The sequence below is a fragment of the Haematobia irritans genome, chromosome 3 (genome assembly GCF_050003625.1).
Source record: "Haematobia irritans isolate KBUSLIRL chromosome 3, ASM5000362v1, whole genome shotgun sequence".
NCBI classification, from domain to species: domain Eukaryota; kingdom Metazoa; phylum Arthropoda; class Insecta; order Diptera; family Muscidae; genus Haematobia; species Haematobia irritans.
This window is the reverse complement of record NC_134399.1, coordinates 50,836,941-50,852,582: the sequence shown is the minus strand read 5'-3', so window position 1 is coordinate 50,852,582 and position 15,642 is coordinate 50,836,941. Positions and strand designations below refer to the sequence as shown.

Here is a 15,642-nt window from a genome sequence, read left to right as displayed (position 1 = left end):
CATGTTATGCTAGTTTATGAACATTATATGCTTGCACTCAAAAATATTGTGTTTAAAAATTGGTGTTCCAAACATATAATGTTTATAGCCAAACATATGAAAAACAGTCTTTTTCATCCGTGCAGTTATAAAAATTTTATTAAGCGAACTTCCTGTGTAGTTCAAATAAAGAAATTCTTTTTTGAAGTGCTTTTAAAGTTGTGCCTTTAGAACAACTCCCAACTTTCTTTGCTGGAAAAAAGTGTGGAACTACTTATACTTATTATAAATTAATTTTTAAAGTCTGAAGTCTGATTTTTTTTTAATTTTTATAAAATAAAACATTAATTGAACCTATAACTTCAGTCTATTAGCCCCCTATCTAAAAATTAGGTTCGGTTAGGTTAGGTAGCAGCCCGATGTATCAGGCTCACTTAGACTATTGAGTCCATTATAATACCACATTGGTGAACTTCTCTCATCACTGAGTGCTGACCGTTTCCATGTTAAGCTCCATGACAAGGGACCTCCAGAGAGGGACCGCCAGAGTGTAATCAAAACGTACAGCCGCTGTTGTTGCTGACTGTTTGGTAATAGATGCAGCATGACATTAAGGGAATATGTTCCTGTCTTACTGAATGCGTCTTCGATGTCTAGAAAAGCCACAATTGTGTATTCATTGGCAGATAGTGAGCTTACAATAAAGCTGACTAGTTCATGCAAAGCGGTCTCAGTAGACCTGCCCTTCGAGTAAGCATGTTGCCGTTTCGAGAGCAATCTTGAATCGACGGTAGTTCTAAGATCTATCATCCTCTCCAGAGTCTTAAGAAAGAATGAGGATCAGCTGATTGGTCGGAAATCCTTCCCACTCGAAGGATAGGCTTTTCCCGCTTTAGGTATGAAAATAACTTTTGTTTCCTTCCACTTTCCTGGAACATATGCTAAGCTGATACATTCTTTATATATCACCGACAATCAGGGGATAATTCTGTCAGTCACAGCTTGTAACTCCGCCAGAGTAATTACATGAGATTCCGTGGATTTGAATGGTCCAAAGCTATTTAAAGCCCATTTGATTCTAGATTCCGATACAATTTCCTCGATAGGAAATGACCGCTGAGCCTCTTCGGCCCCGCCAGAACATGGTTCAACCGTCTGATTTCCAGGAAAATGTGTATCCAATAGTACATCCAGCGTCTCCTCACTGGACTTTGTCCAACTGGCCTTCGGTTTATTGAAACCTGGAGCGGAGTATTCTGGAAGCCTCGGACGTATTCTCAATACGGCTACAGTAATCATTTCAAGAGTTGTGCTGAGACCTTCTCACTTTTATCCTCTCAGATTCATCTCTGATGAACTTTGCTTATTTAAAGACCTTCCAGCAGGATTTCCTCATAGAATCCGTAGACCACCATGGCGGTCGATTTTGCCCTTGGCTTACTTCTAGGACATGCAGCGCAGTTCTTATATTTGTCTCTGGTATATCCGGTATCATCATATTGAACGTATCCCTGTACCTATTCCAATGAGCTTTCTTCACAGTTGGCGGAAAATGGCAGCCAATTTGAAACTGATGTAGCGATGATCTGAGAAGCTATGTTCCCTTAAAACTTGCCAAAGTGACGTCCAAAACCTTGCCTATTTTTGGTGACGAAAGTTGGTGTATCTGCCTTAGTACGCAAAATAAACTCTATTAGCGACTCTCCCCTTGAATTGGTATCACTACTTCCCCTAATTTGTGCACTTATATCACATCCCATAATGAATTTTATCTTTGTTTTGAGTGACTCCTCAACTAAGTTCCTAACGGTACATGGAGCAACTAATTTTTGTTATTCTACTTATTACAATGAACTGAATAGTCTAAGTGAGCCTGCAAATAAAACGGGCTGCCACTTTAACCTAACCCAATTTTCCCACACTTGAAGACAAAGTTTCAAGCAACATGCCCATAGAAACAAATTCAATTTTTTGTCTAAAAGTTTATAGAATATTTAATCAGTTTAGCATGTTTAGCAGTTTATTGTTTGGTAGGACTCACGCACACTCACAAAAAGAACATTTGTACTCACGCACGAAATATCGTGACTCACGAAAAATACTGTGAGTCACGAAAAATATCGTGACTCACGAATAATGAATAAATTAATTAATCTCGTAAGCGTTTTATGTCCGTGTCCCTTGACTCTCGCTCACGCGGATTCTAGATTTATCCAACCATCTTGCAGTCTATAGCTTTGCCCAAATAAATTTGACAAACACTTTTCCTCTGTTGGTTACGCTACTCTTGTAGTTTAGTCAATGCAGAGTTTTAAGCTGAAATCAAAACAAAAATAATGATTGAATAGTAAACCAACAATAACAAACAGAAGGAATGAAGTAAGATGAAGCACACTCACAACAAATCCAGCCAAATGCACTCACATCGATGATTTGACTTTGTCAAAGGAAAAAAGAGATGTTCGTACAACGATTTATTAAGGCAAAAGCCGACTATCAAAAACCTTTTTTTTCGGAAGGTTCGAGTGTAATTCACTTTGGGGTTAGTGAATTATCCGAATTTATTCTGATAATTGGTTGATAGTTTTACTGCAAGTAGAGGATACTGATGAGGAATGTGGCAATTCCGAAACAGCCGTCCATCCAACCATCTTGCAGTATATAGGGCTTTGTCCAAATAAATTTGACAAACGTACTTTTCCTCTGTTGGTTAAGCTTCTCTTGTAGTTTAGTCAACGCGTGGTTTTAATCTGAAATCAAAACAACAATAATGATTTTGCAAATTGCTCTGAATAACATTGATTTAAACGTATGTATTATGCTTTTCTGTATTCTCTCCTAAGCAAGGGCTTTGCTTGCTGTCATACACGTGTACGCAGGGCTGAAAATAAAATTTTAAGAAAAATCGTCACTTTTTCCCGAAAAAATCGTCACAATCAGCACTTGCATTTTACAAATAGTCCAAATATCGGGAATTTAAATAATATTAAAATAAAACATATATTTTGGATAAAAACGAAACAAAGGTATTCATTCCATTTTCATTACAATTAATACAGGTTTGTACTATGCATTCTGAGTATGACATAGCCGAAAAGTACGCGAACGCCATCCAGTAACTATTTGCTTATTTTAAATCTCAGCTCCAAACATTAAAAACAATAAATGCATTCAGATTTTATATCGTAACCCACATAGTGGTTAGGGTATAACAACTTTTATTGACTTTAGACTCCATAAAACATACTGATCGTTCGTTCATCGGTCGGTCTGTCTATGTATTGTTCGCAGAATGCCGGTGGCAATTATTTTTATGAAACGTGGTTCAGTGCTTCTTTTGGCACAAGGACGAACGCTAGTGAATTTGGAAAAAAATCGGATAAATTTAGATACACCCCACATATATATGTATTGCCCGATTTCAACAAATGGGGTCGTATTGATCCTATTTACTAACCGGTCGTCTTAAAATTTAATATAAGGTAATTAAGCACCCTTAAAGTAAGGAAAATTTAATCGAAATCGGTTCACATTTCGAATTTACTCGATTTTCCCAAAAAGTTTAAATGGGGTAAAAAACGTCATTATCAAGGCAAAAATCGGAAACTGCTATTTTGAGTCAAAAACCGTCAAAATACCGATAAATCGGTAAAATTGACAGCCCTTCGTGCACGTTACTAATGAGAGTTCTCTCATAACGGTATTCTTCGCATACATATTCTTACATATTCTCAACGATGTGCATGTCACCGGTCTTGTTATTTATGGTTTCTTATCTATAGTTGTCTTCTCAACAACATAATTTGTTGGAAATTCTGGACATCCCTACTATTTCCAAACACATTTTAACAACAAATGTCACATATTCAATGAACAAATTTGTTGAGCATCAGCAGGTTTTACATACATACTTATAAAGTTGTTAATATTTGTTTGCAGTTACGTTTTTGTGTGTAGGGTTCTTGAATAAGAACCACTTTCCCTTTCATCGGGAGGACTTTTAAGGCATTGAGTATTTGGATGCAAGTTTTCGTTCACGAAAATATTTTAATTTTGTAAGCATTCGGAAGACACAACTCCCCTGGTTTTGTGTTTCGAAATCATAATCTTATTGCAGCCCTAAGATTTAATATTTTTTTCAATTTTTAACTTATTGCTAACTTTCTACAGCAGAGATTATTTCTCTATTTTTCCTTTCATAAAAACGTGTCAACAATTTATTGGGGACTTTTTTATGATAAATTTTTTCCTCTGTCGCCACTAATTGGAATTCCGTTCGTCGATATATTCTGCTATCAGCGAAAATCGGTATTCCTGGTGTCGTTTTTTGTTGAGTATAAATATCGTCGTTTTTTGTCGCCGTTACATTTACCATCGACGAGTTTAGTGGTCAATATTTGAAAAATAAATGGAAATTGGTAAGAGGTAAACTGACTAATCCTCAACAATAACAAAATGGTTAAGGAACTAGAAATCTGCCATTAGATGAGCTTGACTGACTCCAACGATTTAGAGACAAATGGTAAGAAAGCCTGCAACTAGTATTGAAAAATCTATTTATTCCAGCTTCCAGTGATGCACTAGCCCTGGGGGCTAGGGCTAGTGAAATTAAAGGGTGATTTGTTAAGAGCTTGATAACTTTTTTAAAAAAAAAAACGCATAAAATTTGCAAAATCTCATCGGTTCTTTATTTGAAACGTTAGATTGGTCCATGACATTTACTTTTTGAAGATAATTTCATTTAAATGTTGACCGCGGCTGCGTCTTAGGTGGTCCATTCGGAAAGTCCAATTTTGGGCAACTTTTTCGAGCATTTCGGCCGGAATAGCCCGAATTTCTTCGGAAATGTTGTCTTCCAAAGCTGGAATAGTTGCTGGCTTATTTCTGTAGACTTTAGACTTGACGTAGCCCCACAAAAAATAGTCTAAAGGCGTCAAATCGCATGATCTTGGTGGCCAACTTACCGGTCCATTTCTTGAGATGAATTGTTCTCCGAAGTTTTCCCTCAGAATGGCCATAGAATCGCGAGCTGTGTGGCATGTAGCGCCATCTTGTTGAAACCACATGTCAACCAAGTTCAGTTCTTCCATTTTTGGCAACAAAAAGTTTGTTAGCATCGAACGATAGCGATCGCCATTCACCGTAACGTTGCGTCCAACAGCATCTTTGAAAAAATACGGTCCAATGATTCCACCAGCGTACAAACCACACCAAACAGTGCATTTTTCGGGATGCATGGGCAGTTCTTGAACGGCTTCTGGTTGCTCTTCACTCCAAATGCGGCAATTTTGCTTATTTACGTAGCCATTCAACCAGAAATGAGCCTCATCGCTGAACAAAATTTGTCGATAAAAAAGCGGATTTTCTGCCACTGATTTTGGTAATAAAATTCAATGATTTGCAAGCGTTGCTCGTTAGTAAGTCTATTCATGATGAAATGTCAAAGCATACTGAGCATCTTTCTCTTTGACACCATGTCTGAAATCCCACGTGATCTGTCAAATACTAATGCATGAAAATCCTAACCTCAAAAGAATCACCCTTTATATTCACCACGATTTACATCAAATTTTTACCAATGGTAGTAAAAATTTCGGCTTCGAACAGGCCCTAGGAATACGAATTATATGTGACAAAATAAGTTTTCTTTAAAATATATAAAGATTATTCTCTTTATGATATATTTGCTTTTATTCTAATAATTTTTCTGAAAAAAAAATATAAAAAATGTAATTAAACCCAATAGTATGAGTGTTTTTATTTATCAAGTTTTATTTTCAAAATCAAGTCTTTTGGTCAATGTCAAGCTTTTTGACAAATTGGATCTGGCAAGCCTAGGCGTGGAACACACAGACCCCTGAGAATAAACGTTATATAGAATGGACAAGTGGGTTTCGTAGTATATTCTAAAGACCTGGAACTTCGAATAGCGAAAAGATTACCGAAACACTGTAGTGTTTTTCTGGCTGAAATAATATATACTCAATCCCTGGACTCTGTGTTCCTTAACTCGAAAACGGCCATCGACTGCCGCAAATCTCTCAACGAGATGGCTAAGCAGTACAATATCCACCTAATACGGGTGCCTGGCATGGGAACATACCGGAGAACTGCGAAGAGGATGAGTTGGCAAGGCTAGGAACTACTTTACATATTCCAAGGGAACTAGAATCTGTTGGTATGCCTCTGGTTACATGCAAGCTCATACTGCGTGAGAAGGCTGTTATGATGGCGAATGCCCGATGAGACGATTGTAAGGGTTGCAACAACACTAAGCAAATATGGCCCCATCTAAACCTAAACCGCACACTAGATATTTTAGTGTTTTCAAGATGTCAGAAATCTCTCCTTATATCTGCTATAGCGGGTCGCTGCCTGATCGGCGAGTTTGCAAAAACTATTGGCGCGAAGTATAATGACTACTGCATGAGTTGTCATGATGCGGAAGAAAAGGAATCAATGGTTGGCATGCCCGCCTTGCATACACAAGGTCGTGGGTTCGATTCCTGATTCGACCGAACACCAAAAAGTTTTTCAGCGGTGGATTATCCCACCTCAGTATGCTGGTGACATTTCTGAGGGTTTCAAAGCTTCTCTAAGTGGTTTCACTGCAATGTGGAATGCCGTTCGGACTCGGCTATAAAAAGGAGGTCCCTTGTCATTGAGCTTAACATGGAATCGGGCAGCACTCAGTGATAAGAGAGAAGTTCACCAATGTGGTATCACAATGGACTGAATAGTCTAAGTGAGCCTGATACATAACCTAACCTTACCTAAGTAGTCGCCTGACTGCAAAGGAGTTAAATACAAGCAAAGAAAAAAAAACGTTTTCAAAACGTGTACCGAAAGCGTTTTTCTTTTGTTAGAGTTTTTAAATTTCTTCGAAAATTTTAAACTTTATAACAGCTACATAGTATTGTTATAAAATTTTTATTTTTTCAATCAAAAAAAATATTTTTGAACCAACAACACAGTCCATTTCGTTTATATCAAGCTCTGTTCTTCTCTGACTTTAAGTCTTTAATAAGACACATCTTTTCGGAATCTTCCGAACATATCTGGAATATATGTAAAAAAAAAAACAAACAAAACCTTTTGGTGTTCAGACGAAGCAGGGATCGAACCCAGGACCCTTGGTATGCAAGGCGGACGTAGCAATCACTGTTCCACGGTGCCCAACTAAATGTATGTTTCTGTTAAATTAAGTTTATTTATTCGGCTCGTGGGCGCCGCAAGCTATATATAAATATAACTTATATGTATAATGGATGACAATAACAGCTACATAGCTCAGTGGATAGTGTGTTGGCTTACAAATTGCATGGTCCGCGGTTCGATTCTCCGTCCAGGCGAAAGGTAAAATTTAAAAAATGTATAAAACCGAATAACTTCTTCTACATTGTTTGTATTACAGAACAAGTAAGGAAAGTCTAAAGTCGGGCGGGGCCGACTATATTATACCCTGCACCACTTTGTAGATCGAAATTTTCGATAACATATCACATCCGTCAAATGTGTTGGGGGCTATATATAAAGGTTTGTCCCAAATACATACATTTAAATATCACTCGATCTGGACAAAATTTGATAGACTTCTATAAAATCTATAGACTCAAAATTTAAGTCGGCTTATGCACTAGGGTGGAACACAATGTTAGTAAAAAATATGGGAAACATTTAAATCTGAAGCAATTTTAAGGAAACTTCGAAAAAGTTTATTTATGATTTATCGCTCGATATATAAGTATTACAAGTTTAGGAAAATTAGAGTCATTTTTACAACTTTTCGACTAAGCAGTGGCGATTTTACAAGGAAAATGTTACCAACATTGACCATTTTTGTCGAAATCAGAAAAACATACATGGGAGCTATATCTAAATCTGAACCGATTTCAACCAAATTTGGCACACATAGCTACAATGCTAATTCTACTCCCTGTGCAAAATTTCAACTAAATCGGAGTTAAAAATTGGCCTCTGAGTATAAATCGGGCGAAAGCTATATATGGGAGCTATATCTAAATCTTTACGATTTTAACCAAATTTGGCACGCATAACTACAATGCTAATTCTACCCCCTGTGCAAAATTTCAACTAAATCGGAGTTAAAAATTGGCCTCTGTGGTCATATGAGTGTAAATCGGGTGAAAGCTATATATGGGAGATATATCTAAATCTGAACCGATTTCAACCAAATTTGGCACGCATAGCTACAATGCTAATTCTACTCCTTGTGCAAAATGTCAACTAAATCGGAGCAAAAAATTGGCCTCTGTGGTCATATATGTGTAAATCGGGCGAAAGCTATATATGGGAGCTATATATAAATCTGAACCGATTTCAACCAAATTTGGCACGCATAGCTACAATGCTAATTCTACTTCCTGTGCAAAATTTCAAATAAATCGGAGCAAAAAATTGGTCTCTGTGGTCATATGAGTGTAAATCGGGCGAAAGCTATATATGGGAGCTATATCTAAATCTGAACCGATTTCAACCAAATTTGGCACGCATAGCTACAATGCTAATCCTACTCCCTGTGCAAAATTTCAACTAAATCGGAGCAAAAAATTGGCCTCTGTGGTCATGTGAGTGTAAATCGGGCGAAAGCTATATATGGGAGCTATATCTAAATCTGAACCGATCTCAATAAAATTTGGCACACTAGACTACACCACTAATTGAACTCCTAGTGCAAAATTTCAACCAAATTGGGGTAAAACTCTGGCTCCTGGGACCGTATTAGTCCATATCGGGCGAAAGATATATATGGGAGCTATATCTAAATCTGAACCGATTCCTTCCAAAATCAATAGCTATTCTGAGCCAAAACACATACTTGTGCCAAATTTGAAGTCGATTGGACTAAAACTGCGACCTAGACTTTGATTACAAAAATGTGTTCACGGACAGACGGACATGGCTATATCGACTCAGGAGCCCACCCTGAGCATTTTTGCCAAAGACACCATGTGTCTATCTCGTCTCCTTCTGGGTGTTGCAAACATATGCACTAACTTATAATACCCTGTTCCACAGTGTGGAGCAGGGTATAAAAAGTGGTTAAGAACTAAAAAACCTCGTGGAAGTGAGAATGATGTGAGTGAAAATGCAATTAGCCAGAAAACATTGCTTTTTTGAGTTAGTCTTTATGAAATTGTTTCTACATCCTGGAAAAGACTAAACGTTTATCACAAAAAATATATACTTTTCATCCAAATAAACTTCCTTCAAGCAAAAAGCAAATTAGAAGCGAACTTTGTCTAAAATTTCGTGTGGGAAGAAAGAATTATTTTTTTAGTGTAATTATTACGAGAATTTCATAAAATTTTTGAAATTTGAATTAACTGGGTGGAAGTGCGATAAACTAAATTGAAGATCAAAACTTGTCATAAATTACGAGCTACTTTTTTCTGAGTATCTTAGTTGAAAGATTCCTTTGCATAAACCCTATTGGTACACTTGACACATTTCAGAATTAACAATTGACAGTACAGAATGAGGGCACTACCACACGTCTGTAACGTTATTTAATAAAAGGGCAGCACCACCTCGAGTTCGGCATTTGTAATGTGTCTGATAAGGTCATTGTGGTGTTTTTGTATGTGTTTGCGGTTATGTCATTTAGGGACCACTATTGTTCCATGTTTATGTTTTTGTGACTTGACACCATATGAAAACAAGGACAAGGAAGCAAATGACGTGTTGCATCTGTATAGAGTTTGCTTCAATGATATATTCTATAATGGGAACATCAAAGACCAGACAAACCCGTTCTCGAAGTAAATAACTGCAATGAGCATCAATTTAAGTCAAACAAATAATGACTAATTTGTTTATTTTAAAATGACTTGATGTTTTATGCGCTTTACAAACTATCAGTTACTCCGGACCACAGTGCTCGTGTCGAACATATCTCATATATTTTGGACACATTATAAGTTAAGCCCGAAGGCATAATCGATACTGCTGAATGTTTATGGGATCGATAACACATTTACCGATTGTTTAGTCATCGCCGACAAGTCGTTTCGATTCGACACACTGTAAAATTCTTTACAAACAGCGACATTCCGTCCGGAATAACTGATAGTCTGTAAAGCGCATTATGTAAAGCATTTTGTTTATTGATTATTGAATAGGGATTTTTGAGATTTGGCTCAAAACCTCCCTTAAATCATGTATCATTTTCTCCTTAATGGCTTTGATGTTTATTTTATCTGAAAAATTACACTGAAAAACAGTGAACCCACCAAGAAAGAAAATTTTAGTTAATTTTAGAAAAAATAGATTAATTTTTGATAATTTTAACTAAACTGTATTAGAAATGCAGATGTCATGCCGATTTCACAATAATAAGTAAATAATTTTCGACAAACTCAAGAAAATTTATTTATCATTTGTATATAATTTTTCCTCTGTTTTAATTAATTTAACTAACACACACAAAAAATTATTAAGTCATGGAAACTTTCTTAAAATAATTACATGAGCTAAAATAGAATTAAATCAGTTTTAGTGAAATATAGTGTTTACTTTTTTAAGTGTATAAGGACTTAAAAGAGGATTAAAAAGGGGCATCTGAGCAGCAATTTTCCGACGAATCAAAGTTTAACTTGCGTTGTTTGCATGATACCCAAGAAGTTCCGTCCAAATATTATGGTCTGAGAGTGTTTTTCTGTCCATTCATAGAATCGGAAGATTACCAAAACATTTTCCCGATATTGTATTGATATAAGCATCCAGGGAAATGCATGGCAAAAGTAACAACTATTAACATTTAACGTTAAAAGCAAACAAAAACTTTAATTTTTTTAATATATGGGACACCTAAATTAATTGCAAATGTTTAGAACAGAGCAAAACTCTTTTACCCCCACACTCAAAAAAAGTTTACTTGGATCCAAAGATTTTGTCCTTCTCTTAAGAATTTTGGTATTGATTCTGAGCCAAAGATGCGACTCCTTTAAATAAATTCAATAAAATAAAATTAGGATACAGATCTCATTTATAGAAATTTTCATTCTCTTTTCGCGGTATATTAAGAAAGCTATTCACGTACAAACAAACACCAGTTTAAAAATCCAAATTAAAACGGATATTTCAAAATAAAAAATGTTTTTTTTAATTAAAAAAAAAAAACTTTAAACAAAGGATGCTAAATCCTCAAAATAAGTCTTGGTCTATATTTGAAGCATTTTTATCTTAAATCTACGAATTCAATATTTTAGTTAATTTAAAAACCATTTCTTTAAATCAAACATGTAAAGAAACTTACATTAAGGACATTTTTCCTTAGTTACAAAATTTTTATCATACATTAATTGAAAACGATTTTTGAAGTAAAGATTATAAACTTTATTTTAATAAAAATTTCATTACTTTAAAGAAATTTGTCCGTAATATTTTGTAAATTGCTCATACTAAAACTTAGGTTGCGTTATCTATTAAATATTACGTACATATTTTTCAGTACATATACGATAAAGTTAAAGAAAACTTCAAGCCAACTTTTTCCATATAAATTCATTCGATAAACTGTCAATAAATTGTTTTGCATATGGGTATTATTTTTTAACTAATTTTACAAATTAACAAAAGGACTGACGTTAGATTCATCATTCCTTAAAATCTTTAAAACTGACGTAATAAGCAACAACAACATGGGTTTCAATATTTTTATTTTCATCATCATTACGTTTTATTTTCAATTTTTGAACAGCACTGTATATACATAATGTACATTCTAAATCTATACAAATGTCTGATGATGCAATAGTTGAAAATAATTGAGTAAGCATTATATACAATTTGTATATTCTCGGTTCAATGGTATCATCCATAGAGATAAGACATCCTAGCTGTTCTTTTTGTTCATTACGATCACTCGTTTCCTTATGCTGACATAAATGTCTGTTATTGCCCTTGCATTCATTAGTAGTGGACGGATGAATCAAGCATTTTTATTACCTCTTAATGTACATGCGTATGTCATAAAACAAACCACATGAAATTTCTCAAGCCCAGCCATCGCTTTAGATGAAATTGCAACAATATTTCATTACTATAACAGGTACCAAAAATATCCGTGATTTTATTCGAGACTTAGAAAACTGTACTTCACCTCTCATTACCTGAAAAGCACCCTACCAATACCTATCTACCTAAATACCAATTATTTATTTTACGTCTTTGTCGTAATCCAACGATTTGCGACAGGTGAACATACGCCCATGTGTAACAAAGCATATTTAAATAGTTCGAAGGCATTTTTATCAACCCTCCAATCTCAACATAAAAACAATGAATATACATGGGATATGTAAAAACCGATACTACGACAACAGATGGGGAGAGAAAACACTAGCGGAAGTGCTGTTGTTCGTGAACATTGGAGAATGTACATGTGGCACGAGCGATATACCGTTTAATGACAGATGTAAACAAACTTCCCTTATCGAGAGACAACTCAGAGTAGGCCATCGGGAATAAGAGAGAGAGAGAGTATTCTTATAAAAATAAATAAACTAGTTTCTGCTACAAATATCTCATCCATACTATGCATGTATATGCGATATATAAAAACAAAACAACATTTGAAAATTCAAATAGTACGAGTTTGGCACTCTCGCAGATAACACTGGATTTGTTTTATTGAAAGTAGGAAATTGTTAACTGTCCAGAATATTTTATATATTTGTGGTTCGTTGTTGCTTTTGCAAAAAGTGTGTTTCGTGTTGCTATTAACGGTCGACGACCTGTGTGTTCGTCTGTTAGCTGTTCTTCGGACGTGCTCATGAGAAACTTTCGTTTTCGGCAATTTGTTTTATCCGGTAAAAACCGTTATTATATAAATCATGAAGTGGTTCAAAAAGTCGTTGCCTGTAAACCACGTGAGCCCTCATAATCAGATGCATATACGCGTTAAAAAAAACAATACGCATCCACTGAAAAAATCAAATAGCGTACCCGCCAAACATGACGGCAACGCCAAAGACGAAAATGCCAAGTGTATGCAAAAATCACTAAGTGTTCTGAACTTTGCTAACGTCGAGATATTGGATCCGGAAATATTCTTTCAAGATCCCGAACATGTACGCAACTACAAAGAAGAGGAGATATTTCTCAAGATCATGGCTGAATGGGAAATAGTTGAAAATCCCTCAACTACCATGGGTAACTATTTCTCGGCGAATTTTGAAGAGGATTTTGTGCAAATGATAAGCCAACAACAGCAGCAGCTGCAACTAAAAGCCGATACAGCTGACTCGACAACTACTCATTTGGCGGCAAATCTACAAAGCCCAACGACTGAGACGTACAATAACAGCCGTACTGGTATGGGAGCAAGAAAACGGTCGTACAAACGTTCATTAACGGAAATATTTTTTGCTGATAAAATTGAAATTGGCCTGTTGCCGCCAATGGACTCTTCGACACCGCCATCATCATCGGATTGCTCTACGCCTTTGCTACTTAAAAAACGTAGACGATTGAAGGCGTTAGGTAACAATATATATATTGTCAATGAAAAGCCATATTCGTTATATCCCACCACTTGTTCCAATCGAATATTTAAACATTGTGGAATCGACCGTTCCCAATTAAAGACTGAAGCTTTGGCTTGCTCGATAATGGGTGCAATAGGCAAATGTCCGGCCAAGGACAAAACCCCTCGTTCCTCTATTAATGATCTCTTCAAACAGACTACAGATATATGCCATCCTCTGAACGGTTGTGATCACTATGATATCAAGCAGTTTTTTCGACTCGATGATAATGGAAACATCCTTTTAAATATGAATCACATTGAGGAAGTCAAAGGTATTGCTTTGGTGGCGAGAGGGAACCCCTGGCTTTACAAACGTTATTTGAAAGAGGGATGTTCTGCTGAAGAGTGCAACAGAAAATGTTGTATGCAAATTCTCAAACGTATCTTGACTTTATTGTTGTATAAAATCAAATGTAAGTTATTCTCGCTACAGAACACTCTTGTAGATATTATAGGTACTATAAGTAGATTTTCAATAAGAAAATTTAAGCACAATCCTGTGTATGCTGCAGCTAATTTTCCCCTTCTCTTTTCAGGCCACCCTTGCAATAAAATCAATCTACAAAATGGTGGACCAGGTGATACAGTGCGCGACTATGCTTTACTTTTAGCCTCCGATCAGGGAACCACCTTTTCCCGCAATATTGAGAATTTCATATGCTGCACTAAGGAATCCCGTGAAGCAGCACCCCAAGTTGTCATGCGAAACATGCGTCAATTTATGAATGGCATGAAGAATTATTTGGTCAAGCATGGCGAAGGAAAATTTCACCAAGAAGTACAAACGGCACGATCACGCCTGAAATCCGACGAGTTTTTAAACCTCGATGCCATTTTAGAAACTGTAATGCATCAACTGGTTGTGTTGCCTTTACGTGAACATTTGTATGGCATGTTCGTGGATTACTATACAAGGTCTGAAGATATCCAGTTACTGGCGCAGAATGTGAAATACGCCTGTGGGCGAACTGCAAATGATTTCGGCATTAGGTCTGCTGTAACGCCTCCATCACCAACTTCTCTACAAATTATATCCAATCTCTTATTACGCTTGCAAGAGGCTGAGTTGCCATTAGAAAAATTAGAATTGTTCTTATGTGTTATCTCAACCATATTCGACGCTACTGGCTGTCCCAGAGGGCAGCAATTAGGTGCAGATGATTTCTTACCCATTTTGGTATATGTTGTAGCCAAATGTGGGTTTGTGGGCGCTGAAATAGAAGCTGAATTTATGTGGGGTCTACTGCAACCGACTCTTTTAAATGGAGAGCCTGGCTATTATTTGACCGCTTTATGTAGCGCTGTTCATGTCTTGAAAAGTTTTATGACATCCGAAAATGAAACTGGAACTGGTTCTTTAGATGTAAGTATTCAACTACCACCCTAACTAATATATAAAGAAAACGACATAAACATTTCTTTATTACAGTGGCGTTCGTCATCCTTACCAGCATGTTCTTCAGTCCTCAGGGTAATAATACCCGATGAATGTAATGGCTCTCTGCAGACACGGACACTTCCTGTGAGACCTCATACGACCACACGTGAAGTATGTCGCATCATTGCACATAAAGCCCGAATCACCAATCCTCAAGACTATGCTCTCTTCAAACTGGTCGATGGTGAAGAGACCCTACTCACCGATACCGAATGCCCCCAAGACATACGCCTGACTGCTAAAGGCAAACACTGCATGTTAGCCTATAAACGTATCGATGCAAAAATAGCTTGGCCTACAACGACCCAGCCAAATCTTAATTAGACCAACCCATATACATGACTTAAATATTAGGGTGAGAACAAATCTCGCTACTATTATTTTGAATATGTTTAACTCTTAAACATTTGCTCAAAATTATTTTAAAAAATTTAACTTATAGTTATAAATTTAAGATGTACTAAACAGTATTTCAAATAAGGCATCTGTTTACCAAGTATAACAAGACTTGTGTGCTTAACAAATTATGTGATTTTGTGCAATCACAACAAGGGTTAAGAAAATACGTTTAAAATGTATAAATGAGAAAAGATTACCATTTAAATATATGGTTTGATTTTGACATACCTTGTAAATTTTTCGAATAAATGAAATATAAACGGTTAAAAAGAAA

At 36.1% G+C, this 15,642-nt stretch overlaps 1 protein-coding gene across 10 annotated transcripts in view; it reads left to right on the top strand.

Moving 5' to 3' along the window:
* Positions 1-15,642, top strand: part of spri (Src homology 2 domain-containing protein sprint) — a 996,502-nt gene extending 980,860 nt beyond the window's left edge. For 9 of the 10 annotated variants that reach the window (XM_075299532.1, XM_075299534.1, XM_075299533.1 and 6 more), the window contains 2 exons: positions 14,068-14,894; positions 14,961-15,642. In XM_075299532.1, the coding sequence (XP_075155647.1) occupies positions 14,068-14,894; positions 14,961-15,293 (1,160 nt within the window). In that variant the 3' untranslated portion in view covers positions 15,294-15,642. Of the gene's footprint in view, positions 1-12,583; positions 13,945-14,067; positions 14,895-14,960 lie in introns of those variants that run through there. The other variant, XM_075299541.1, reaches the window with a different exon arrangement.